General features: G+C 46.3%; 1 protein-coding gene across 4 annotated transcripts in view; it reads left to right on the top strand.

Annotated features, from left to right (window-relative positions):
- The first annotated feature begins 4,705 nt into the window (after positions 1 to 4,705).
- LOC147624347 (cilia- and flagella-associated protein 99-like) overlaps positions 4,706 to 27,921 on the top strand; it is a 44,135-nt gene continuing 20,919 nt past the window's right edge. Inside the window, exons 1-3 of one of the 4 annotated variants that reach the window (XM_086819326.1) lie at positions 4,706 to 5,032; positions 5,127 to 5,174; positions 5,409 to 5,752. In XM_086819326.1, the coding sequence (XP_086675452.1) occupies positions 5,510 to 5,752 (243 nt within the window). In that variant the 5' untranslated portion in view covers positions 4,706 to 5,032; positions 5,127 to 5,174; positions 5,409 to 5,509. Of the gene's footprint in view, positions 5,175 to 5,408; positions 5,753 to 27,921 lie in introns of all 4 variants that reach the window. The other 3 variants (XM_086819325.1, XM_086819324.1, XM_086819327.1) reach the window with 3 other exon arrangements.

Genomic DNA, 27,921 nt, shown 5'->3' with positions numbered 1-27,921 from the left:
GGTTCAAAGTAATTAGTGAGGGAAAGCTAGTACATCACATGGCGGCCATGTGGCCATTTGTAAAGTAATTTTTGGTAATATATCTTCTATTACCAGAGAGAGAGAGAGAGAGAGAGAGAGAGAGAGAGAGAGAGAGAGAGAGAGAGAGAGAGAGAGAGAGAGAGAGAGTTATATTAACATCTTCAAAAGGCCCAAAGGGTCTATGAGACTAAACGATGTATACATAGTGTCAATTAAATCTCATCATCGATGAACAAATAAAAACAACATTAAACTAAAACTCAAAGCTAAGATCTCAGACTAAGATTATATAGGATGAAAAATCTGAATCCTACAATGCCAGGTATAGGGTAACATAAGTGGGATATGAGAGAGCAAAATAAAAACAGTCAATCAGCCTTGTATATTGGGCAAGGGGCCATCCAAGATGTCCAATAAGGCTAGAGATGTTAATTGTATGCTGTGAGGATGAGGCCGCATAGTGGCATGTCAAGATCTCCTGAGTCAAAGCTAAGATCTCAGACTAAGATTATATAGGATGAAAAATCTGAATCCTACAATGCCAGGTATAGGGTAACATAAATGGGATAGGAGAGAGCAAAATAAAAACAGTCAATCAGGCTTGTATATTGGGCAAGAGCCCATCCAAGATGTCCAAGAAGGCTAGAGATGTTAATTGTATGCTATGAGGATGAGGTGGCACAGTGGCAGGTCAAGATCTCTTGAGTCTCGAGTTGATGAGTTGGGGGGGGGTGGTTGGGGTCCGATGGGACGAGGGCTTCTAGCTCTCTAGAGTGTGCGCCCAAATCTGATGTGAGTCCCATGGGCATGTTTTGAGGGGGCATTGTGGTATAGGCTCTCGTATCCACTGTGGTGGTCTCTAGTGCCTCCTTATCCACCCCTCTAGACTAGAAAAAGTGATGATAAGCTGAGAGGAGGAGTGTTGGGGGCTAGGATCTTTGAGTAATAACTCTCTGTGTCAGCAATGAGCTCTAGTAGGAAGATTCTAGGTACTCCATGATCCAAGATAAGGGTCCAAAGCTCTCTAAATAAATAGTGGAATCTCCCTCTGATCTCATAGTAGATTGGACACTAGAAAACATAGTGCTCCTTCAACTTAACCCCCGTCTGACAAAGTCTACATGTCGTGTCCTCTCTAAGTATTCACTCAGCTCTACCAGCCTCTATACTCAATCTAGGGGATGATACCCTAAGCTGGCCCGATGGCTATCCTTATAGCACTGAGATATAAAGACATTAACATAACCCGGTCTCTATATGAAATCATCTGATGTGAATCTTAGGAAATGATCTCTGTAGTATTGCATCTTGGTAGGCAATGGGCTTGTCGGTGTGATCCATGTGTAACGTGTGTGTAGCCCCACTAAATTGTTTTGGATCACCCGCGGTTCCTATCCTCATGTGTAAGCCTAATGTATAGGGAATTTGGATTGTACTAAAATGGAGGGAGCCGCGGTCCACCATCTATAGTCCATATGCCTAAGACCAGATGAGTATTACGCCATACCATGATGAATGCTCCCCTTGAATGCTCCCCTTTGGCTACTATCTGTTGTGTGTGTGATGACTGTAATGCAAGTCATGGGAGTCGAAGTAGATCGATCTCCCTCACCCTCTATATATAAGTGACTTAGTGTGGAACACGACCTCCATTAACATAGAAGCTGTAACAAACTTTGCCTAGATGATCTAGTGGGGGCAAATGATTTGTTGGATATCATCCATGATAACATCATAACCCAAGGATGCTCTATGTGCTACCGATCTGCCAAGGATAAAATTGGTGCCTAAAAGGGAGCTCATACATAAGTGCTAGCTAACCCTTCATCCTCAGCTCTTAAAAATGCACCTCCAAACCCAAATATGCACCCAAACTGTTCTCTTGGGTTCAATATAATATATTAATAAAGGGAAAAGTGTTTTGCAAAAAAAGGAGAGAGACCAGGCTTGATTTTTGATGGGCACCCGAGCCCTTCAAAATTGACGGGTTTGGTAAAATATATCAAGTTTTTTTTTTGTATTTTAGTGTAATTTTTCACGAGAGTTTTTTATAAGTTTGCAAGTATTTTACCAGAACGAAGGCCGAGGTGCCCACCATCACCCACAATGCTATCAGGAGACTCTTATTCGAACCAGACAAGGCAACTACCATGTCAACAAAATCCACACTACCACATCATTTATTGCCATGGCCATCTACATTGTTAGAAGCATGCTTTCAACCATAATGTGAGCCAGCAGTAGTGGAAAAGCCGTTATTGAGACAAGGCCACGCCCATGAACACCAAAAATAGTAATTGTGTTGTGTAAAGCTAGAGAAACGCCAACTCATGCAATGAAGGGAGCACTAATCCAAGCCGTTCGATGACCAAGGCTTGTATTCCAATCCTATTGATGGAAGGAATTTTAAGTTCAAGGCCAACCATGAACAAGAAGAAAAGAAGGCATGGGTGAGAGCGAGATAAGCACTTAGAGGTTTTCGTGTTGAGGTGGTTGTAGGTAGGATAGCGTTGGGGCAAGAGTCACGACTTTCACACGTTGAACCAATTGTGCATGCACGATAGGGTTGGGGGAAGAGTTGTGACTAACATTAAAAAGTTACAAAAATAGAATCTTATTAATTAATGAATTCATTTTTCCACTCATTGTGTGCCCCTATTTGTGACAGTAGTATTAAAAATCAATGCTACTCCATTGATTTTTATTCCTACTACACCTAAGGGTGCCAACCTTAGCTATTCCCCCCCCTCCTCGCTTGCTATGCTAGACCCTTTCCTTGGCTAACTTCGCTCCATGTCACTTGCTATGCTGGGCCCTGGGACTACTTGGCCATATTCAAAGATCGAAGAAAAACATGTGTGTGTGTGTGTGTGTGTGTGAGAGAGAGAGAGAGAGAGAGAGAGAGAGAGAGAGAGAGAGAGAGAGAGAGGATCCTCTTACTTATGGTCAAAAAAGAGAGAAAGAGACCTTTACCTTTGTGCATATCTAAAGAGGTAGATTCTCATGACCCCCCCCCCCCAAAAAAAACTACCCCTTCACATAGGACTCAATATTCAAAGGTGTACATGTACTTGACTATTGGAGAATGATCCTACTATGTGTTGGAGGGGCTTGTAACAACATCGTTTTTTGATACTACTATCATAATTTTGAGAGAGAGAGAGAGAGAGAGAGAGAGAGAGAGAGAGAGGATCCCCTTACCTGTGCCCAAGATAGAGAAAGAGACCTTTACCTCTGGCATATCTTAAGAGGTAGATTTTGTTAACACTCCCCCTCTCCCCAATCCCCCATGTGGGAGTCGATCATTAAGATTCCCCCTTTTGTCTATAGGGATTGGATTGATAGAGAAAGGTTGTTCGCAGCCTTGATTCGATTGAATAGAACAACTCCAACGTCTGGCCTAGTATAGCTGGGGCACTTCTTTTCACTCTTGACCTGTATGACAGCTCTGCAAGGATGATACTTAACCCCGAGCACGCTAAGGGCCTGCATCCCTTCTTCCATGTTTGCAACATTGGATTGAGAAAGAAAAAGGCCCCCTCCTTTTGTGAAAAGACTCAATTGAAAGAGGGAGGTTTGCTAGACAAAGAAAGAGCAGCATTAACCACCACTCCCATCCCCTCTATATGTATCATGAGGGGGGTTGGGTGGTTATGTTTGTGTGTGTGTGTGTGTGTGAGAGAGAGAGAGAGAGAGAGAGAGAGAGAGAGAGAGAGAGAGAGAGAGAGAGAGAGAGAGGATTCACCTTGTCTTTTTGAGATCATTGCAGATGGAGAGAGAGAGATAAATAGAGAGGGAGTGAGAGAGTTTTTGGGAGCACAGAGTTGCAAAAATGAATTGATGGTTCAATGCTACAATATTTTATTCAGTGCCAAAAATAAAATTCTCAACTTAACATGTAGACGTGGGTGCATATTCACCCTTTTTATTGTGGGTGCATATTCACCCTTTTTTTAAAATAATATTTTATTCAGTTCCTTTTTATTGTGGGTGTATATTCACCCTTTTTATTGTGGGGTATTAATTAAATGCCACTGACGTGGCATTTAATTAATACCGTAGCTCGTGCTACTCACGTCCCTCGCTCCCAATCGCCCGCCTGCTTTTGATAGAAATCTACCTTTCACCACCACCACCCCCTATTGATGAAGGTGGCCTGCGTTTTCATACAAATCTACCTTTCGCCACCCCCCCAGCCTGCGTTGCGCTTTACAACCTCCTCCTTGTGAGAGCCCCCCACCCGACCTGCACAGTCGTCTCCCTCCCCTATGCTCTCAGCAACCTTCTCTCACCATCCTCATCATCACCCTCAACACCCCCTCACCCTCACTCTTTGAATCGAAGGGTGCGAACGTAGGCATGACAAGCAAGAAGCGCTGATGTGCGATCTGATGGTAGGTGCAAAGAGAGGCAAAGGGAGTGCAGAAGAGGGTCGGATTTGGCTACATTGGCGAGAGAGAGGGAAACTTCTACTGAGATGCTTGTAGAAGTCGACAAAGAGCATGACGAACTCCCACATGTCAAAAACTTCCAAATAAAAGAGATACAATAAGATTTTTTTAAAAGCATTTCCGTAAGTGATTTTCCTTGGGTTGTGGTAGATATTTCTAAGGGGTCCCAAAGGCAAATTAATTAATGCCTCTCAAAAAAAAAGAAAGATTGTGGGTGCACATAGACGCAAGGCTCTCTAGGATCCTCTTAATGGCTCCTAATGGCTCATTGTGTGCCCCTATTCGGTGCAGACCGAAGGGTAAGAGAAAACACTTGTCCCTGTATGTGGATACCAAAGGGTCGATGTGAAAAACAACGGCGGGAGCGGCCAGCCAACTAACTAATATCCACCTCGCCAACCTGTGGTTTGTTCATCGGCCAGCCAACTAACTGTCTCACGGAACACCTCCAACACGAACGTCATTGTACAGTCCTTCCTGCGTATTGCAGCAGAGTCACATTCCCGAGAAAAGCGGTTGCAGGATTGCTTAGCAAAGAGAGAAGAATGGAAGGATTCAAGGTTTGCCCCATACCTTGCAGCAGGTGAGGGTTTGTTTCAAATGCTGCGGCAGATTCGGGTTTTCTGCTTAGTGATGTCAGGATTCTCGATGCAGACGTACAGATCAGAATTGTAGTGGCACAGATTCTGTAGCGGAATAGAGGTAGGGTTATTATTTAGGGTTTCTTGGCTCGTATATTGCAGCAGATTAGGGGCAGGACTATGTTGCTAGGTTTCTTAGCGCAGTGCAGCAGATGAGGGTTAAGCTTATGGTGTAAGGTTTTTTTGGCACCAGGTGCTGCAGCAGATTAGGGTAAGGGTTATGGTACAGGGTTATTTGGCATAGGTGTTAAAGCAGATTAGGGTAAGTGTTATGGTGCATGTTTTTTTGACACAGGTGTTGCAGCAGATTATGATTAGGACTATGGTGCAGAGTTTTTTGGCACACGTGATGTGGCAGATTAAGGTTCGGATCAAGGTTATGATATAGTGCAGGAGATGGACGAGAACAGCCCCTCCTCCTGCCTGACCTTCCTTCACCATGAAGCTGCCTATCATTCTCGTCTCTCCAAGAGCAAGAAGAAGCGGCTGGCTGCTCGAGACCTTCTCCACGCCTGCGTGAAGCTTGTAGATGACTACAGCTGCGAAGCTCTCCCTGATATTGCCCCTGATGACCATGCCAAGATACTCATGCCCACATTGAACGTCTCAGATCCACACGATCAGATATTCTTGACACAGGCAAGTGCCCCCCTCCAAGCAGTTAGGAAACAAAACAAGATCATTATCTCTGAATACAGGTAATAATTTTTACGAACAAATGAACCATAGCTAAGTCTTAAGCAAATCTGGTATCGCTCCATGTGGATTGGCATCAAATCATGGGACTAGAAAAAGAGGAAGTAAGCACTAGGCTTCTCTGCTGTTGAATGTGAACCTTTCAGATGTTTGTCCTAAATGCAATTCTAGGTGCCATTTAGGGCATCCTTACTTCCCTTTGTAAATGCCTGGCTCACTTAGAGTAGACTTCATCCTCACTCTCTTAAGACCTAGCAATGGATGTTTACACTTGCAAAGGCAACATCAAGATCTCAAACATATTCATCGGTAGCAAAGATCTCATCCTTGGTGCAAAGGATGGGTGGTAAGATTACTTTGCTATAGACAATTTCAAACGGTGCCTTTCTCGTGGATGCATGGACCATGTTATTGTAGGCAAACTCTACAAGCGGTCTTTTGGTTTGCAACATAACACTTTAGAAGATCTAACACAGTTGAATTTGCGGCCTCACTTTGGCCATCTGTTTGTGGGTGATCAGCTGATGAAAAATCCCATGTTATCAAAGAGAGTCCACCAACAGAGGCTCGTCATCTTGGGATCTCTATCCCCCATAATGGACTTCGGCATACCATGATGCTTGAACATTTGTGCAAGAAAGACCTTCACCATATGTTCAGGTTTAATGGTCTTCTTGACATGCAAGCAATATGCTTGCTTGCTAAACCTGTCCACAATTGTTCATCTAGCATCATTATCCCGTTGGTCCTCGGTAAATCCATTATGAAATCCATAGCTATATTTTCCCATGGTTACAAGGGAATAGGCAATGGCTGAAGCTCTGGAGCCTTTTGCCTATCAAATTTCACCTTCTGACAGGTGAAACATGCGCGTACATATGTTTCTATGTCCTTGCGTATGGCTGGCAAAAAGAGATAGCGGTCAATCATGCACGTAGTAGGCAATATACCTCGATGACTAGCGTAAGGAGGAGCATGGCACTCATCCATAACCTTTTGTCTCATGTGAAACACCACACACAGGCAATTATCCCCTTGAGCACTAGTGTTGACACTATTGCCATGCATATGATCATTTCCCACCACTTCTTTCTCATGCATGGTACCTTGGTCTTCAAGACCCAATTGCTTACTATTAAAATTCTCTATTGTCCTTTGTTGTGTTTGCACCTTCCTTAGATGACCACGGTTAAGAGAGTATAAGAATATTCCCTTTAAAAAGTGAAACTAGGGAGGTATGGTTGATGTGGCAAGGAAAAAAATAGGGGTCATCATAGCCTTTGTCTCCCTTAAGCCCAGCTTTTTAAGCTCTGATCCCTTAAAACTAGGAATCCTTAGGAGGCCCTTTTTGGATCCAAAAAATTCTTAATGTAGAGGCCATGCACACTAAAAATATGAAAAAGCAAAGCGTTTCTAAAGATGACACGTTTGCGGCTATATATAGACGTTTTTGCCTATTCTACTCTCATGATGGCTTGTAGACTAGATGCCTTCCGGTTCTTTTTTCATGAGATAGCCACCTTTGATCACATATGAAGCATATGCATGACTAGCCATCAAGTCAGCCCATAAACTTGCAAAATTTGCCTCGTAGTGATACAAATCGTGCATGCCACATAGGTTTCCAAGTGAGGTAACTGAAACTGTAACCATATATAGGCTCCTCGACAGAGCATCTGCCACTATATTCTTCTTCCTTGGAAAGTGTATAATTTGAAAATGAAACATAGAGAAGGTTTTCCACTCTCATATGCGTCTCTGAAAGCTTGGTTTGCGTGAGAAAGTACCTTAGACTTTGGTGATCTATTTTCATTGTGAAATCTTGATGATCTATTTTCATCGTGAAATTAGTCCCCGAAAGATAATGTTTCCAAATGGTTAAGGCATGAATTATGGCCAACAATTCTCTCATAGATGCCCAAAGAAAGATCGGCATCTTGTAAACGACGGCTCTCATAGGCCACATCATGTCCTTGATTTACCGATACAATATCCACTTGCATCACCAAACCCTTCTTGAAAAGCTCATTTAACTATTTCATAATCTTCTCTTGTTGCGCGGCACTCACACGGTATGCAGGTCTATTAGGTGGTAAACTTTTTGGCTCTATATCAATGCAATGATCCTTGGGTCTTGGAGGAGGTAGTTCCCTTGGCAATGCATTGGCAAAACAATCACTAAATTTAGTAAGAAAATTCAGTTTCTCTTGAGTAAGAGTATCCACATGCATATCACTATGTTCAACATTATCATGAACAAAAACCAAGTATACAAAAAGACTCTTTTTCGTTGCTTTATTAATACGTATGTGAGATACGATGGAAATAGAGTCTCCCTCCTTGCCGGCATCAATGACATGCATGGGGCCCTTATGCATAAAAGTGATTCTATTCGTCTTGTAATCCTTGCGGGGATCAAGGTGATGGTGCCACGGCTTGCCTAATAATACATTGTAACCATTGAAAGAGGCAACCAAAATTTTTTCATGATCCAAATAGCTTGAATGTGCACACGCAACTTGCCTAAGATCCAAATAGCTTGAATATGCACATGTCATTTGCGGCGACAAATTTGGGCTCATTGCATTATTATTTGGACATACGGTTATGTTGCATGATGATGGTATTATGATGCTATAGTCAAAGTATATATAGAGGCTGCTTGCACGATTTGGTCTTAAAGACTATGTTGCTACACCAGTAGAGACAGGTGCTAAGCGTAATCTCTAGGATGCAGTGAAGCATTTGATACATCACTTTATTAGCAGGCTGTTGGGTGCCTCATGTAACACGCGGAAGCTCTGGGGGTCTTCTTTCAGCCCTAAACACCACTGTAAACCATCTAATGCAAAACGCAGACATGAAGAGAGAGTAGAGAGAGAGAGGGATGCTTGAAAACTAGTATATTAATATGGTACAAAAAGGTACTCAGTCCACAGCCCTAGGCTGCCTTGTAGAAAAGATGATAAACACCCAAAAGTCTAGTCCCTACTTGGACCCTAATGATCCACCCCATAAAGGAATGAATGACCAACACAATGTGCCTCTTGTGCTATTTATAGGCTCTTGACTAATGGAGGAGCTGGCCGACTGCTGTCGGACCAGCCGACTTGGCCTGAATTCAATAAAACACTAGTCGGGCTACGCTTCTCCATGGACTGAAGTGCCTGTTGCAGCTGACCTCATCTGGTACAGCCGACTCCATATTCCTTGCAGCCGACTGAGCCCTCTAAGTCCTCCAAGTCCTGCCCCAAGTCCATCCTACTGTCTCATCTGCACCTTGTGCTCCAAATCCTAGCTTTAAGCTGTTTTTCTTGGCGGCCCCTTCTGGATTAGCCCTGAGAATATACATGAGCATGTCATGCACATGACATCCCCCTCTGCTAAACTTGATGACGGGAATCCAACCTGTTCTTGGATGATGTCATCATCCCAATCTTTTTCCCGAAGTCCCTCTGTCATCCGTCAATCCCTGGCAAACCCTTTTCTCTGAAAACCCGGCCCAGTCTCCAAAACCACTTCGTCTCAGATTAAGATCTATGCATTTGTTTGCATCTAGTCCACAATCCATTCCTGCCCTAACTTTGAACACTGTCTTGGTCTTCATTCCTGAGAAATGAGTCTGGCACTCTCACATCACCCCTTAGAGGATAATCCTCCCTTGGGACCGTTGCCCGAGAACCTATGTGGCTCACAGGACTGCCATGCCCTCTGGCTTTGTGGAACACCACCAACAAACCTCTTGGGAGCTCTTCCCGATTCTGTGTTCCTTGCCTTGGCCACCTCGAGTTGTGAAGTTGAGTATAGGGCAACTTTTACAGCGATTATGCAGTGTGTATGGCTCATACGCCTTTTGACAGATCTTGGTGTTGAATAGCAGTCCCCCATCTCTACCTTCACTGATAGCCAGAGTGCAATGGTTGTTGTGAGGAACCCAGCATTTGATACTCGCACAAAGCACATTGAGGTGCATTATCATTATGCCACAGAAGAAGCTCATTGCAGGAGAGCGTAGCCTAGCTTATGTCTCTACACACGACAATGTGGCAGATATGTTCATGAAGGCTCTCTCTTGAGAGAAGTTCGAAGCTTTTGACAAAGCTTTGGACTTATTGCCATTGGGAGATTGATCGGCCACATGATCCCCGTACATGTTCACATCATTAGTACAGTGGGGATGTAGCCCTTTTATATGGTAGTGATGTGTGGATGTAGGCTAATAATGGACCCGAGCACTTTTTCCCTCTCTAGGAGGTTTATTTCCCCGAGCATATGTACACACTCTTATGAGTGTGTAAGTGATCTTTTTATGTCACTTCTCTTGTACTTCACTCATTCTCATCAATCTACTTGGAGTGTTGTGCTTCCATCTTGCCTCCTTGCTTGCTACATCTAGGTGTGTGCTGCTACCTTGATCTCCACTCGAACAGCTTCTACCATGAACGGAAAACTATAAGGAGCAAGGAGACATTCTTGGCAAACCAAATTGGAAATAAAAAATTGCTTCCTTCTCAACCATTTGAACGAGCATTTGGCTATGGATGCAATGGATTAAAGACCTAATGCTTCCAAATCCAAGCCTTTAAGAAGCCCACCAGTAACAAGGTGCCCTTAGAAAGGCCCAATCCACTCTATCATATGCCTTCTCGAAGTCGAGCACCAACGATTCCTAACTAGAGGTCTCAACCACTGAAGTGGCCTCCTAATTCACAATGCTTCTATCCTAGATTTGCGTGCGCCCCATGGATGATGTCCCGAAGAAAGGCCATAATCAAAGACTCATGGCTTTGACAGATTTTGTATGCCATGCCCAAAAGAGTGATAGCATGCCATTGGCGATTCTGTTTTTGGTCCGTCCCTTGTGATCAAATGGATGAGACCCTCTCAAAGGTGCTCAAGCATAGCATCAGCCTGTAGGATCTCATTCAAGAGACCGTGTATGTGACGTGCACACTCTCCTGATTGTGACGTGGACATGCTTCTATCCTCCATTGGCCACAGCTCAGAGGTCAAGTACGTGGCCGGATTCATGTGTTTGTAAGGGCTTTTGTGTTGTAAAATTGTTTAGGCACCCAATGAGAGTGGACAAAGTGATTGGGCTATTGTGTGAACACACTTAGTTGGACATTATTATTAGTGTTGGTAGTCAACTCTCCAACATTAGACACTATATATAGGAGTCTAGGCTTTAGCCATATTCACTTATTGATCAATCAATCATCATTGAGTCATTGAGAGCTTAGGAGCACTGCTACCATTGAGTATCTTTATTCAACATTGTATATATTTCATATTAGTAATACATGGTAGATTAGGTCATCTCTATAACGTGTATCGAGCATGAAGAAGAAGCAGATTATTGTGCATGGGTTTAAGTCTCTAATTAGGTGCTAATTGTAATCAATCAAATTCATAAACATGCTTCCGCTAGCACCCATGTTATAGTGTAAAATCCCTCTCTAAAGGGTTACCCTAGGCATGTTGATGATGATAAATAAAAGCCCTTCCTTCACTTAAAACCCTAGAGAGAGAAAATAGGTCTAGAGAGAGAAAGATTGCTTCATCATTTGAAATCCATGTATATGCTTAGAATCCAAATTAGACCTTGTTCGGGTAAAATTTTTATAGTTGAGAGTTGACGCTTTTTCATAGATGTGCCAACCCAGTGGAAATTCTAGGAAAAGGTCATCCAAACTCGGATTGGGGTCATGTAACCACTCTACTGAACGACTAACAACATCGGAGATGGATTGGGGTCATGTAACCACTCTACTGAACGACTAACAACATGGGAGATGGATTTGAACTCAGATCCATGCTCCAAAAATTCATCCCTTCACCAATCTTGATCAGTGTTTTGGGGCAAGCCCACACACTCAACAGAACAGAAGAAAGCATTCACTGGCAAGGATTGGCCTGAAAAATGGTTATGTAGCAGCATGATGGGATTTTAATCATTAAAGTGACTTATAAGGTTTATAAGTCAATATGTACACAACATTAAAGTTGGGCTGGACATATTATTATTTTGGGCATGTACAAATGGAGAGGAGGAGGCACCTAGCTACAGCTTGGGAAAAGCATAAAAGTAGATATTTTGGGTAAACACAACCACTTATGGCAAAAAGGAAAAGCATAGAAGTTTCTGACCGCTTGCGACATGTGCCCCCCTCCCCCGCGTTTCTCTACGCTGCCCCCTCGCGTTTCTCTACGCCGCCCCCCCCCCACTCTCTTCTTCGCCCCTTGTGCTGGTCTACGTGCCCCCCTCCCCTTGTTTGTCTTTTCCTCCCCTCTTCCGTCTCCTTCACTTCTGTTTACGCCTCTTCTCTGCTGTCACGTGCACACCAGTCAGGTGTACAGTGACATGGCATCATTTAGCATCATGTAGCAGGGTATGGCACCAGTAGGAGCATTAAAAGGCCATCTCTAGTACATCAATAGCATGACATCAGCATGTAGACATCATTAGTAGCATTGAAGCGTGGACAGCCTTGAGAAAAGCCTAACCATGCAGTCGGTTTGCTATAGCAGCCACCCGACCAGCTCATAAGCATGAAAACGCAGCATATATAGCAGTCGTGGCTTTATTACAGATCTGACCAGCAGGAGTAGGCCGACCAGCAGCTTCAGGTCACTATATATACATGGGCTTGGCCATTCATTCAATCATCTCATCATTGGGGAGTCATCTCAACATTGGGAAACAGCTCACCGTCAGGAGATCAAGCAGTTCATCATCAAGTATTCAAGGCAGTCAAGTATTCAGCGTTTCAGCCCTCATCTCAGCAGATAAGTTAACGCATCACTCTCAGCATCATCATCAGTAAACACATACTTGTCTATCTGTTTGTCTCTTAAACATCATTAAGTGCAGTTAAGTATAGACTAAGGTTGTGATTACTACGGTCTTAACCTCCCACATGTCACATTGGTATCAGAGCGTTACAGGGTAACCAGCCTTAGAGCATGTTCATTCCAGCAGTCATTCAGTCAGTCATCAGTTTTATCGCTTCCGCACAGTTAAACCCAGTTCTGAAAATTTTGCAAGCCACCCATAGGGATTTTCCCTTAGGTCTGCATTAGTAACCCATTCATCTGCATTCTTGCACAGCATATAGGGTTGCACATGGTTTGCATAGCAGTCATCATAGCAGTCATCTTAGCAGTCAGTCCTACATACATGTTACCCATGAACTCTCAGGGAAGAATGACATCCATCATCAAAGGAACACATAAGTTTTGGCTTCAACTGGCAGCAGGGGGTTTCTCTTCCACAGAAGACGGAAGTTTGCTCCAACATTCGCCTCAGGAGGTTCAGAGCTTCAGGTACGACGGAGATGGTAGGTGAAAGGTTTCCAGGAACAGGTCAGGGGTGACTCAGGTAGTTGCCATTCAGTTCCCACAGTACATAGCGTCTTGGCTCAAGGATTTTTACTCCTGCAGACGGCCTCAGTCCCAGCAGAAGACAGAAGGGGGCAGTGGTTCGGAGGAGAAGGATCGCAGACGACGAGTCGAAGGTTGCCAGGTATCCACCCAGCAACAGTTTAGCAGCAGGGAATGTCACGTGCACACCAGTCAGGTGTACAGTGACATGGCATCATTTAGCATCATGTAGCAGGGTATGGCACCAGTAGGAGCATTAAAAGGCCATCTCTAGTACATCAATAGCATGACATCAGCATGTAGACATCATTAGTAGCATTGAAGCGTGGACAGCCTTGAGAAAAGCCTAACCATGCAGTCGGTTTGCTATAGCAGCCACCCGACCAGCTCATAAGCATGAAAACGCAGCATATATAGCAGTCGTGGCTTTATTACAGATCCGACCAGCAGGAGTAGGCCGACCAGCAGCTTCAGGTCACTATATATACATGGGCTTGGCCATTCATTCAATCATCTCATCATTGGGGAGTCATCTCAACATTGGGAAACAGCTCACCGTCAGGAGATCAAGCAGTTCATCATCAAGTATTCAAGGCAGTCAAGTATTCAGCGTTTCAGCCCTCATCTCAGCAGATAAGTTAACGCATCACTCTCAGCATCATCATCAGTAAACACATACTTGTCTATCTGTTTGTCTCTTAAACATCATTAAGTGCAGTTAAGTATAGACTAAGGTTGTGATTACTACGGTCTTAACCTCCCACATGTCACATCTGCCCCTTCGCCAGGCGTTTTCCCCCTCCCTCCTTTGCTATGTGGGCCGCCTTGCCTCCCCTTCCTCCTGCCCAGCCCTGTCCTCCCTTCGCCCCATCCCTCATTTGCTTAGGCCGTCTCTTGCAACCCCCCCCCCCCCGCCCCGTCCCCCCATCACGTGCCCAGCCAGTTTTCCCCCCCTCCCCCCTTCGCTTCGTTGTGCGCTGCCCCCCCCTTCCTCTGCGCGTGGCCTGCCCCCTCTCCTCTACGTTTTTGCCCCCTGTTTCCCCTTCTCCCCACCTTCCCTCCTCCGTTTCTTCCTTGTTTCGCTTTCCTCTCCCTCTTCCGGCAGGTAAACTTTGTGTCATGTGCACACACATGTACATGCTTATCTCAGAGGCTAACCCTAAGGAGGTAACAACATAAAGAAGAAAAGATCATAACAGAAGCAGATTTTTGGAGCATATACTGTGGAGCATCTTGTGGAAGGACATAGGGGCTGTCGGCCAGGGAATATTCCTGTCGGCTACAACATTTATGAGATTTATTTGTCCAGGAGCTGGCCGACCAGCAGTCGGCCAGTCCATGAGGTGTTCTCAAGCCTATATAAGGCTTATGTGCTTGTTGTTTCATTCATTCAACTCCTTTTGAGTTGGGTCTAGACATAGGACTAGGGTTAGGGTGTTCTACCTTTTCCAGAAGGCAGCCCATGGCTGCAAGGCATAGTTGCATTCCGTACCTGTACTCATCCGATGTGTACCTTCAATACTTTTCGTACCACTCCATACGTACTGTACCTCGTACGGATAAGGTCTTTGTACCAAATATGAGGTTCAATGTACAACACTTATTTGGCCCGTTTTTTAATTATTTTAGTCAATGGTCATTGCTTTCATTTCAGTATTACCATCGTCTTCCATGCTATTTTTGTATGGATGCTAGATATTCCTTATTTTATACACACACACACACACACACACACACACACACACACACTTTTTTTTTTTTTTTTTTTTTTTTGTAAAGCTTCATGTCATTAATTACAGGTGGGAAACCTCAAAACGAGGAAAACCCACCAAAAAGACCATATACAAGGGAAACTACTAGAGTGTTCACTATGTTCAGTGTGAACATAGTTAAACATCTAAAAACAATCTGTAAAAAGAGCATACAGAGATGAGTCTATCTCATGAAGAGAGAGACAGTCATATAAAGATTGCTGAAGAGAGGAACGGAAGAATGAGTAAGCATCCAAATGAGGCCCAACAAAAACTATCCTGTTGCGAGACTCCCACGTAGTCCATAAAGCCCAATAGCGAACCCAATCAAAGAAGACTTTATAGGATCTAAGGGGTGAGGGAGAAGACCGAAGATCCAAAAGTATTTCCCAAAGGGTGCCTGTCGGAAGCGGGCTCTCAAACGTGTAGCAATCCAATCCAATAAAGTCCTGGTGAGAGGACAACTCCATAAAAGATGAGAGACTGTCTCTTGAGAAGCACCACAACTATGACAAGTTGAAGGTGCCAAAAGTCGCCTAGCCAAGAAAAGGCCGACTGGCAAGACTCCAATCAAGCATCTCCATAAAAAAAGTTTACTTTTCAAAGGTAGACTGCATTTCCAAAGAGAATGAAGCCGCTGTTTCCACCAAGCCTGACTTTTATGAAGATGCAAAATCTGATTCGCATGTTCTTGAACCCAAGAGGCAGGCAACAAGAAATGATATATCGAATGAACCGAAAGTTTAGCCATTGATAAAGGGCCTCGTGCAGGTTGTTCTCTTTTAAGGCTCCAATCAACCAAACGATCAGAACGATCCAAATCTGCAATTGGTTCAAAAGGAGCAAGAAGCTCTCGAATAAGCTGCCAGATTGATCTATAATGCATCCCCAGACCAAATTTCCTGGCGGCAACCACAAAAGAAAGCACATGGCCAGCAGCATCCAAAACATCATCAATAAGATAAACTCCTTTCTTTGAAAGGAAATATGCCTTCCTAGGCTCACGTAGAGCCAGGGGTACATCAAAAGCCTTCGACCAATGAATACTTTCAAGGCGAAGCGAAGAAGATTGCGCATTAAGCCTCGGATTCCAAAAAAGATATTGCGTAATCTGTTTCCAGGCAAAAATTAACTTAGATGAAAGAGGGCAGCCGACAATCTTTCCATTGAAATGGCTGAAAATTGCATCCCAATACGTAACAGTCCACTTTCCAAAAGCAGGTGAAGACATAGACATACACATATGACCCAACATAATAGCCCATGGCTGGCGCTGTTGTACAAATTCCAACAACAAAGTGGATTTACGAGCAAGCACATGAAAATGAATATTCAATATGTTCAAGCCACCATGTATCTTTGGAGAACACATCTTTGGCATTGACAAAAGACGAAGACCCTTTTTACGATGTTGAGTTTTCCACACAATTGCCATTGCCAGAGACATAAACCGATCTATATCAGCTTTCCTCCACATAATCAATGGAAGAAAGAACTGTATGTAAGCCATCACAATAGCCTGCACTATCCTGAGACGTACATGAAGAGGCCAAGTGGAAAGCTGCCAATAATCAATTTTGCGATTCAATTTTAGCATAACCCATTGAATCATTTGTGAAGATGACAGCTGCCAACCCAAAGGGTAACCCAAATGACGAACGATATGTCCAGCAGGAGGTATTCCACCGGGCCACAATACATGATGCCATTGCTGTACACTAAGCGCAAGCAAGGTAGACTTACGGAAGTTTACTTTCAAACCAGCAGCCAGACCAAAAAGTTCCAAAGCCTTCATTAATCTCTGAAGATCTTGTTGTGTATTCTTGGGCATAAAAAAAGAATCATCAGCATAAGCCTGAGCCAGGAAAGTATGCCCAACAGGAAGCTGTAAGCCACGCACTTCATCAGTGGCTTGCAAAAAATCCAAATAGCAAAGAAAAGGATGTGTGGCAATAGCAAACAACAAGGAACTAAGCGGACAACCCTGGCGAACTGAACGTCCCAATTTCCAAGAATCTGATAGAGAAGAGCTCAAAATCAAAGAAGCATCACTGTCATTATAGAGCCAATACACAATATTTTGCCACTTTGCACCGAAACCAAGAGAACTCATAGTCATAGCTATATAGTCCCAATGCACAGAATCAAAAGCTTTCTCAATATCAACCTGCAAAATGAGTACATCCTGCTTAGTGTATTTGGCATATTCAATGGCAATATAAGCATTTGCTAAATTATCATTGATTTGCCTCCGAGGCACAAAACCATATTGCGCAGGCTGCAAACCATCATGTAAAAATCCTTTAATACGATTTGCCAACATCTTGGTCAGAAGCTTATAGATGACAGGCATAAGAGTAATGGGCCTCCAATCAGAGAAAACTTCACAAAGATCCCGTTTAGGGAAAAGCTTAACCAATCCTTTCTGATTCCAATGCATCCTGTGGAGAAATAATGGGCTGAACATGATGCAATAAAGCATAACGAGCATTAAGTATGTCAGACGAAGTAGTTGGCGGTTTAGCAAAAAGAGCTGCAAAATGCTGACTAGCAATATATGAGAGCTCCGATAAAGAATGAGTCCATTGACCATCAGATTTTTTGACCCTTCTGATTCATTCCTTTTGTCTTGAAGCATGTAGATTTTTGAAAAAATCTTTGGAAGAACAACCCTTATCTATGATAGCTCGATGTCGCGAACGTGTCAACCATTTTTGCAATTTTCTCTGATCATTTAGCATGAGGAAATGCTTAGCCTGCATTAAAGATTCTTGTTCATTAGTATTTAAAATCCTATACTGAGCAAGATCAGCCATGGATTGACATGTTTCTTTAGCCTGCAAGATCTGATCCCGCAAGTCGGCCATGTAATAACGACCATAATCACAGATCACAGCTTGCATGCGCTGAACAAATTGAAACCAAGCAATGTCAATGTCCTCATGCATTTGAAGGGGCAAGGGCTGAATGGCTTGCAAAACCATTTCCTTGAAATCAGCATGCACAAGATAACTGTTGTTTAAAAGCAATAGCCTATGTTTCTGAAGAATAGAGAGATCTTGTGGCATGTCGAAATAAAGGCCTAACCATAAAGGAGAATGATCAGAGAGTAACATGGAACGATCAATCCATAGTTTGCAAACAAAATCATCATATTAGTCAGCATGTAACAAGTACCAACGATCCAGACGTGTCCAGATATGTGGAAAAGCATTGTGGTTAAAAGTAAACCCGTGCAGATGAGGGAATACATGTTGCCATAGGTCCAAAATATTGTAAGAAGAGAGCAAATCATTCCATGTTCTGCGTTCAGCTCCAAGTATATGAGTTCTTCCAGTGGAATTAAATTCAGGAGATGGAGCATTATTAAAATCTCCACAAAGGAATGCATTATGGAGCCAGGGATAAGCCAACATTTGTGACCATATATTTGCCCTGTCAGCTGAGCTTTGTGGTGCATAAACTGCTGCAAATTCATAAATTTGTCCATACAATAAACATTGAATGACCATCCATCTGCCAGCAGAATCATTGTAGGCCAACATTGGTTGTAGATCATGCTTAACAAGCATAAAAACTCCCGCATAAAATATATCATAACCAGCAAAGTGACCTGATTGACCCACTAAGGTATGCTGATTGTGTTCTTGCACACACACCAGATGAGGCTGCATTTTATGTACATAGTGCCAAAACAACCTAAATTTACTTGGATCACAAAGTCCTCTAATATTGTACGAAAGACATTTTATTGGAGCATCAAACATCAAATCTGTACAAAGGTATATACAGTGAACAGCCAGCAAAATCAATGCTGCATAACAACAACTGAATCAGGGAGAGAGCCCTCGCCCTGAATCAAGAGAGACTCATGCATATTCGTATCAACACACATATCCAAAGCATTTACATCGGCATCCATACTCGAGGAAGCACCTCGAACTACATCTGACCATATTCTAGAAAGCATAGTCGATGAAGTGGAAGACTGTGTAATAGTGGCAGATGCAGTCCAATTACGTGAAGGAACGCGAGCACGACGAACCATAGTAGCTTTTTTCGGAGTTTTCCATTCAGCCGAAGATATTTTATCTTTTCCTTTATCCTTGGGTTGATTAGGCACTGCCAAAGAAGAAACAGCTTGTGGAAAAACTTTAGCTTTTCCTTTCTCTTTCTCCTTTTGAGTATTTCGAGTGGCTTGATTTGTTGGTATCTCCTTAATTTGAGTTGGCTGCTCATTCGCTGAGATGGGAGGTACAGCAGATAACGGCGGAGGATGCAGCAGAGAAGGACATTCAGAAGCCATATGCCCAAACTTATGACAAGTGAAACAAGCACCTGCAAAGACTCCCCAATTTAATTTGAAGTAACGTGCACCCATGCCACGCACATTTTCTACTTCAACAGCAATTGCTGGTGGTTGCTCATGGTCTGTATCACACAAGATGCAAAATCTGTTTTTGTTTCCTGTAGGACGAGGTGCACAAACCACTTTGCCCAGAGTGGCTGCTATACCTGGCAAATGTTCCCTCAAATATTCTGGAAAATCCACGACCTCGACCCAAACAGGACAACGATGCCTAATCAAGGACTGATAGTCCTTGGTCGGGGACCAAGGTAACACATGTACCAACTGTACACCAAACATAAGGGGAGAAGATTCAAGCATCTGCTGCTTATATTGACCATCAGGCAGTAATACATCATAAAAGCCCCTTGCTGCAAAGTGAACTCCATCTACAAAGGGTCCACCTAGAATGGACTGAATCCATTGAGCTACTTCTTGCGCAGAAGGCATTTTACCTGGAAAGAAGAGAATAATCCCTTTCTCTGAGTATCTACGCAGAGGAGACACAATCGTCGGCAATTTAATCTTATAACTAAAAGAAGGAGGCGGGTCCTTCCATTTGACACGACTGTCTACAAAGTCCTCACATAAAGCCTCATATACAAACTGTGCATCCGACGAATCTTGCTTGATCATGGTGACAGATTCAATTGCAGCATGCTGCCTCTTGTTACTGTCTGCAGCATTATCCCGGCGAGCATAGGTCACAACAGTCTCAGACATAATTGCAAGAGTAAAGTCTGTACAACACTGCTAAACAACTCTTTTTTTTTTTTTTTTGGAAAGCTGTATGCTGTATACAGGAGGCTTTGAAATTTAGGCGAGTAGACTTGCAGCTTCGAAGCAAAAGGAGTCGCAGGCGAAGAGACGAACAAGGTCGCAAGCAATAGGCGAGTTGGGTTGCAGGCGATAGGCGAACTGCGAGCAGTCGAACAGGCGACCTGGGTCGCAGGCGAGTAGAGTCGCAGCTTCGAAGGCAAAGGGAGTCGCAGGCGATAAGCGAGCTGGGTCGCAGACGATAGGTGAACTGGATCGCAGGCGAGCAGTCGAAGAGAGAAACTGGGTCTCGGGCGAGCAGGCCTCTCTCTCACACGTGCGCGCACACACACACACACACACGCACACACACGAGCGCACAGAGAAGAAAAGCGAGCTAAACAGCAGGTCGTGAACCCTAGAACGCAGCGAACCAGAGCTCCGCCACACTCCACACACACCCACACACACACACCACACACACACACACACACACACACACACACATATGAAAGAAGCATCTCAGAGCTTCCGCATGTAACACTTTCGAGGTTCTTCGGGGCGCTTCCTTCTCAGCAAGTCTTGGCACTTTTTGGTTTTCACCCTCAGCAGGACTCCATGGCAGCCGCTCTGTCAACGCCAACCGAGGCCGCCGTTGCTTGCTTATCTTTTTCCGAAGCGGACCTTCAAAGCCTCACTATACGACTGTTGTAGCATTAGGGGCCTCCACCATGGTTTGCGAAATTGTTGGTAATCGCCCTACGCGCGGACAGCTCTCTCAGAGATCTTTTACAAGTGAGCCTCATTGGTAAGCCTGCAAAGATCATAGACATTCACCCTTTGGGGCGTGGCTACTACCACGTGGAGTTTGACTCATCAGCGGAGTCAAACCGAGTCATGCAGCTGAGCCCCCTTGCATTGCGTATGGCCCAGGCCTTCTTTGCGAGGTGGTAGCACGGCTTCGACCCTACGTCCGACCCTCTGGCTGGTGTGTTGGGCTTTCGAGTGACAGTTTGCTTTCCAGGCCTTAGGAAGGAATACCTTCCTCTTTTCCCTGTGATTAGTGGTGCCATCAGGAGAGTGATGGAAACCCCCCCCCCACTGCTTCTCCCTCAGCCCTCTCCCGGGCAGTTGGGATTCCATCGCTTTGCATCTGTGTTGCCTTGCTGGATTCAGTGCCTCATATTATATCTATTCCCATCCTACAACGAGTGGAGTATTCAGGCCTTCCAGGTCAATGTTTCATTTGCAGGCAGATGGGACATCTAGCTAGAGCATGCCCTCAGCATCAATTCAGGAGATCGCCCCCAGTGGTTCCCCCCTGGTTCCTGTTCAGATCCTCAATAGGGGGTAAAGAGAGAGACAGGTTCTCAGGCAACGGACCACCGGGTCCCAGCCGCGGACGACCCAGCTGTCGCAGAGTAGCGGATGGTTGGCTTGAGCTCGAAGGGTCAGCCGATCATCAAGGCCGAGCGCCGTCGCCGCTGGCAGAGTTCAGGGGGACTTGGTTCTGTCAGAGAACCATTTTGAGCATTTATCACAACACCCACCCATTGGTGGTAGGCCCCCTCCAGTCACGGGCGAGCCCCTCTGCGCCTCCCCCCCCCACAGTTTGGCGGCCGATTCCCAGTCGAGATCCCTCCCTTGGCTCTCTGTGCCTAGTGAGGCTGTAGACCCCATTGAGCCCCCGGTGAGCCTCTCCCAGTAGCCTTCCTCTTCGATGGATCTCTCCCAGTAGGACCCCTCTCCGCCCCTCCGCCCCCCTCCGCCGCCTCCCCCCCCTCCCCCCCTCCCCCCTCCCTCCTCCCTCCTCTCCCCCCTCTCCACCCGCAGCAGTTCCTTCAGCCCTGTCCTCCGCTTCAGAGCCCGCCCTCCTCCCTCCCTTTGCCTCTCTAGAGCACTCCCGTCGACCCCCAACAGCCCCCAACTTGGAGCGGAGATAGCTGGCGAGTTCCGTTCGCCGCTTGATTCACCGTTTCTCTGAGCCGGTTGAGATGACCATTGCCGCTTCCCCGGTGAGGGCTCTTCCATTAGAGTCCCCAGGTGGGCCCCCCGGGATCTTGGGACTGCCTATGGATTATAATTTCTTCCGATGTCTTCCGGCGGAAGGGACAAATATGTTTGAGGAGACACTAGCCCCTATTCGGATATGTGTGGTTTTTCACCACTCCAGACGCTCTACGCCAGAGAATGGTGTGATGATCTTCTCTTTCCCTTTGAGTGCAGCCCTGGGGACGGAGTGGGACTCAGAGTCGGTGGCTGCCGCCATCTAGGGATTGGCAGTTGAGTTGTCCCATCATCTTCACGATCTTCACATCACCAACGTTCTTACCCATCTATGCCCATTGGCTAGGATGGAGCTTGGAGGCTCAGGCCATATAGACCAGGACGGAGAGATGGTGACCTCCAGCCTGGAGATGCTGCTTTTTGTGTTCATGCATATTTCAGTCACAGTACCTCTCCTCCCTTCTTACAGATACCTCCATTGTGATTAATGGAGTTCGGAGTATGCATACTCTCGCGCTCGGATAGAGTGGCGGCACACTTGGTGGGCCTTCGTCCCAAGACGGATTGTGATTATTCACTGTCTAAACCCTCACCCAAGACTCTGCAAGTGGAGGGTAGTTCCGCCTCACACAGAGATTGATATGCGGATAGTCTCATGGAACATTCAGGGTTTAGGGGGGCCTCAGTGCTTTCAGAGACGAGGTGTCCTTAGAGGAGAGCTTTAGAGAGCTATAGTTGGGGGACCTATTGACATTCTTTTCCTCCAGGAGCATCACCTTCCTGAGGGGTGCACCCGCCGATGCGGGGAGATTTTACCAGGCAGGAGTCACACTTTCTGGTCTCCATCCTTCGGTCCTTAAAGGACACAAGGAGGAGTTTGTCTTTTGGTCAGTGAGCAGCTTTTGCTGGCAGTCGACATTCTTTTCCTCCAGGAGCATCACCTTCTTGAGGGGCACACCCACAGATGCGGGAAGATTTTACTAGGAAGGAGTCACACTTTCTGGTCTCCATCCTTTAGCCCTTTAGGGACGTAGGGAGGAGTTTGTCTTTCTATCAGTGAGCAGCTTTTGCCGGCAGTAGACAGGCTCAGGAGTCATAGTTCCTGGACAGGCTCAAGGGTCATAGCTCTTGGGCGAGCTCAGGAATCATAGTTCCTGGGCGAGCTCTGGGTGAGCTCAGTGGGTTACCATTTTGATTGGAGAGGATAGTGTGGCTTCTTCAATGTCTATGCCCCGAACACCGCCGCAGGTAGAGCTCTCTTTTGGACCACAGTCCAGTAGGCCCTTCCTCACAGGCTGACTTTTGGTGCATGGGTGGTGACTTCAATATGATTGAGGTAACAAAGGACAGACTTGGAGGGGGCATGGCCACAGTTTTAGGAGCAGAGTACTCTGCCTAGGAGGAGATGATACTGGTACTCAGGGGACACGACCCTTGGCATCTTCCAGAGTTTGGGCGCAGCCCTGGGATGCTTAGCTTCTCGCGATCAGATAGAAGCACTGGCTCCAACCTCTCTAGACTTGACAGGATTCATGTTAATGAGTGGGCTTGTGGCCGTGGAGGCACGATCGATATCTTGGCAGGCACTACTTTTCCAGATCACGCCCTTGTTATCCAGTCCCTAGAGGACCCGTGGAGGCATGACAGGCATGCGAGCGCTAGGATTCCGGAAAGCCTCATCCAAGACCCCTAGATCTACAGCAGGATAGAGTAGATACTGGTGGGATTGGACTTTTTCTCAGGCTTAGCTCTGTACGCATTAGATGAGGGCCTAGGGGAGATCAACAGTTTCTCAACAGGAGGCAGCCCATAGTATATTGGAGGGATTTCTAGAGCAGGAGAGGAGTTTGAGGGGGGGCTTGGCTTCTTTACAGCGGCTTCAGGACAGTTCCCCTAGTATCCCGTGGATCGAGAGTCAGCTTGCTGCTGCCCGCACGGAGATTAGATCCATTGAGGAGAGGAGGGTGGCGTACAGGTACCATGCCAAAGCTTCATTCTGGACCCAAGCCGACGATAGAGTCATAGAGGATTTCTTTGAGATAGCCGACCCCCACAAGAGGGGAGAGATGGTATCCGCGCAGGTTGCGGCCAGGATGGAGCTATTGTTTCTGATCCCCCCCATGTGAGAGCCATCGCCACGGATTTGTTCCGACCTCTTCTCACTCTTTATCCCCACAGGTGATGGACACATGCGAGAGGGTCTGGTGGCACACAAGAGAGGTGGTTCCTCCCTCTCTTCGGTCCTTATTGACTCTATGTACTGCGGAGGAGTTGGCGGAGGCATTGACGGCACTACCCAGGGGCAAATGCCCGGGGGTGGACGGGCTTCCTATCTCTTTCTTCCTTGGTCACTAGGACCTCATGGAAGGCGGCCTTCGAGTTGCCTTCAATGAGATTATGCTCACAGGTGCCATGCCAGAGAGGCTCTCAGAGGGTCTGATACATTTGATTCCCAAGGATGGTGGTGACAGATTGGAGATCCGACAGTGGAGACCCATCACTCTTCTAGGGACTGCCTATAAGATATTGGCCAAGGCCATCAGCAGGAGACTTCAGCCCTTCCTTCCGGACTTGATTCATGACACTTAGACTGGCTTTGTTCAGGATTAGAGCATCTTGGATAATATCTTCACCTTCAGGGAGGCGACCGCATCGGCCAAGTTGTGGCAGTAGGATCTTATAGTGCTACTTCTGGATTTTGAGAAAGCTTGTGAGGGTGGATTGGAGCTTTTTGGAGAGCACGATGCACCGTATGGGATTCCCCGTGGAGTGGATTGTGGGGTTTCAAGACTCTACTCAGCCTTGCACAGCCAGATTCTCATTCAGGGAGCCCATGGTGATAGTTCTCCCTTTTCCACTCGGTATGACAGGGCTGTCCTCTGGCACCTTACCTCTTCCTATTCGTTGCTGAGGCCATGAGTAGTTTTCTCTTAGCCTAGGAGACTGGGCTTCAGGGGTTGTGTCTCCCCCCCCCCCCCCCCACCATCAGGAGGAGCTACTTGACTCAGAGTTTGCAGATGACGAAGCGGCTTACCTTTGAGGAGATGTGGGGAATCTCTAGAGATTCGCGGAGGCGATCGAGATATTTTTTCATGCATCAGGAGCATGGATCAATTGGCACAAGTCATGTGGTTTTTGGGTAGGCTTCACACCCACCCCGACTCGGCGCCCAGTTGAGGCTTTCTAGTGGATCCCGAGCGGCACTCTAGTTCGCTATCTTGGATGCCAGGTGGGCATTGATATCTCTCCTGAGCAGTAGCTCGCACCTCTTCTTCGGAGTATTCGGAAGAAGCTTTTATACTGGAGTTTTGCGAGACTCTCCCTTGCAGGTAGAGTGGTGGTGGTGAATCGGGTTCTTCTCGCCACACTGTGGTACATCACTTTGTGCTGGGCCTTTTCTTGAGCTTGTATTGGCCAGGTACAGTGGTTGATCCGGAACTTCTTATGGCCGGCAGTGATGGGAGGTCTGCCAGGGCCAAGGGGGCATGGAGAGTGATCATTCAACCGCGACATAGAGGGGGGCTAGGCCTCATTGATCTATCTATTCAGAGCCGTGTCCTGTTGGGCAAGCTGATTGTTCAAGGACTCCTTCTTGGTGGTGAGCCTTGAAGGATTTCCTGTTGGCCCGAATTGCAGCCTGCACCCTGAGTCTAGGGGGCCCTTAGCCATAGAGCACCAGATGGATCTTCACAGAGATGCGGGCCCGCGGTTTTAGTCCAACTTTTGAGGACAGATTTGCAGCCAGTTTACTTTGAGCTTGGGGATCCGGCCCTTAGACAGATTGCTCCAGTAACCTCAGAGGAGCGGCTTCGGCAGCCATTGGTCTGGAACCCCTTGATCTGTTTACCCAGTGGCCACATGTTGGGGGCCCGACCTCATGTATCATGGGGAGCGTTGAGCATAGGACGTGCGAGGTCCCTTGGTCACTGGATCGCACAGAGACACTTACCTCTAGAGGTGCAGGAGAGGGACTTGATAGGGATCCGGGGTAGAGACAGGCTTAGCATTGACATCGACTTAGCTATTCCTTAGGAGTGGTTGACTCCTATCCTAGACCCGACTCCCCCAGTATGACTCGGTGTGTTTACTAGGCATGATATTCTTGTGGCTGTCCATGGAGTGGATGAGGGCAGTGGGGGTTTTGGAACTCCTACACCTGGTAGAGGATAGGGTCCAAGCCATCCCAGTGGCTTTAGACTCCAAGTCATTACTAGCCACAGATTCCATAGATCAAGCTTGTCAACTGGCGACGTAAAAAGTACACCGCTTACAAACTATCAATAACCTGCTGCTTATGAGGTCAATCCTAGTTGGTGCCATCCTACTTATCATCAATGGAGATCCCTTAGAGGATTTCAGTGGCTACACCTTGCAGAGAGGGTGATTAGATTTCAGACACGGGAGTGGCACATACTGGCCAAGGTGGCCAGTGAGAGATTCTGGCGGCTATGGATATGGGATTGCCGACCTCTCACGCACCTTCAGTTGGACCTGGGCGAGTGGACTTGGCATGACCCCGCTAATTGGGAGGAGACTCTGGATGGCCCTTTCTTTGCATATACAGCGCGGCTAGGCCGCAGGATCCAGATGCCAGAGATTGATGGCACCCCAACACCAGCAGCACACTGGCAGTCACAGGGCCCTCTCACAGCGTTTCCTCTTAGATTTTTGGAAGAGGCTTTGGGACGTTTTCGGCCTCGAAAGATCACCCTCTTTCTTTGGCTAATGGCGCACAGGAGCTTGGTGGTCGGCACTTGGTTGGCAATTGGAGGTCGGCTAGCTGCTTGCCGGAGGTGCGGCCACCCCCACGAGTCTCAGCGACATTGTCTTTGGGATTGCCCGAAGGCACAACAGGTTTGGCGGCAGATTCTCTGCATCTTCACTATGGATAGAGCCTCGACCTAGATAGATCATTACCTAGGGCATAGTCGCTTGGGCCATAGAGGCTGAGGTGGTTAGGCTTATAGGTTTGGTGGTGGATTCTCCGCATCTTCACTATGGACAGAGCCTTGACCCGGATCATTACTTGGGGCACAATCGCTTGGGCCACAAAGGCTGAGGTGGTCAGGGCTTACGAGGAGGATGGAGGAGGGCTAGCCCTTCAGGTCTCTCACCACCGCATTTCGGTAGTACCAATCACATCCCCATCTGCAGATCACTGGCTCTTGCTAGAGATGGGAGATTTGTAGTAGCATTGCGGCCTGGCACATATTGCGAGCTTGATGCAGCGAAGCCATTCAGGGTAGCCATACTCCGCTAGCTGAGTCTATCAGGAGTATTTGGCTCGATATCATACATACCCTCCGCGGCCAGTGGGGGAAGTTGCAGGGTGGGTCTAACCACATGCGGAAGCGGCGGGAAGTTTTCTTGAGGCTCTGGAGGCTTGGCCCTTTTCTCACAAATAGAGGTGGTGGCCCCACTTGGCACTACAGACCACCTATGTGGTTGTTCCCCCCCCCTCCCCCTGTATGAGATAGCCTTCTCCTCAGATGGAGGAGAAGCGTCTCTTTCCCCTCTCTTGATTACTTGACTCCCGCTCTGTATATGAGGTGAGTTTGTATCTAGCCCTACGTGGCTGTTTTTTAGCCCTCCAAGGCTTTTTTTTCAGTAACTTTCCCGGGAAAAAAAAGAAAAATGAAAAGCACAGTTAAAAATAGAGCTGGTGGACTCCATGAAAAACATGAGCAGGGGCTGTTTTTACATACATACGCATACACCTTCCGGCCGAAAGCAGCTGTTTTCTCTCTCATGCTTTGGGCTTACACAAGATTGTAGCTAATCTCTTTCTCTCTCTTCTGCGCTTGAGAGTACAGGCCCTACAGGAGCAACAATTTTCTCTCTTCAGTGCTGGTCGTACAGGCTGAGTT

Source organism: Cibotium barometz, chromosome 25 (genome assembly GCF_041138505.1).
Source record: "Cibotium barometz isolate CiBa-2024 chromosome 25, ASM4113850v1, whole genome shotgun sequence".
NCBI classification, from domain to species: Eukaryota; Viridiplantae; Streptophyta; class Polypodiopsida; order Cyatheales; family Cibotiaceae; genus Cibotium; species Cibotium barometz.
Note: the sequence above shows the minus strand (reverse complement) of the source record. Positions and strands in the feature narration are given on the sequence as shown.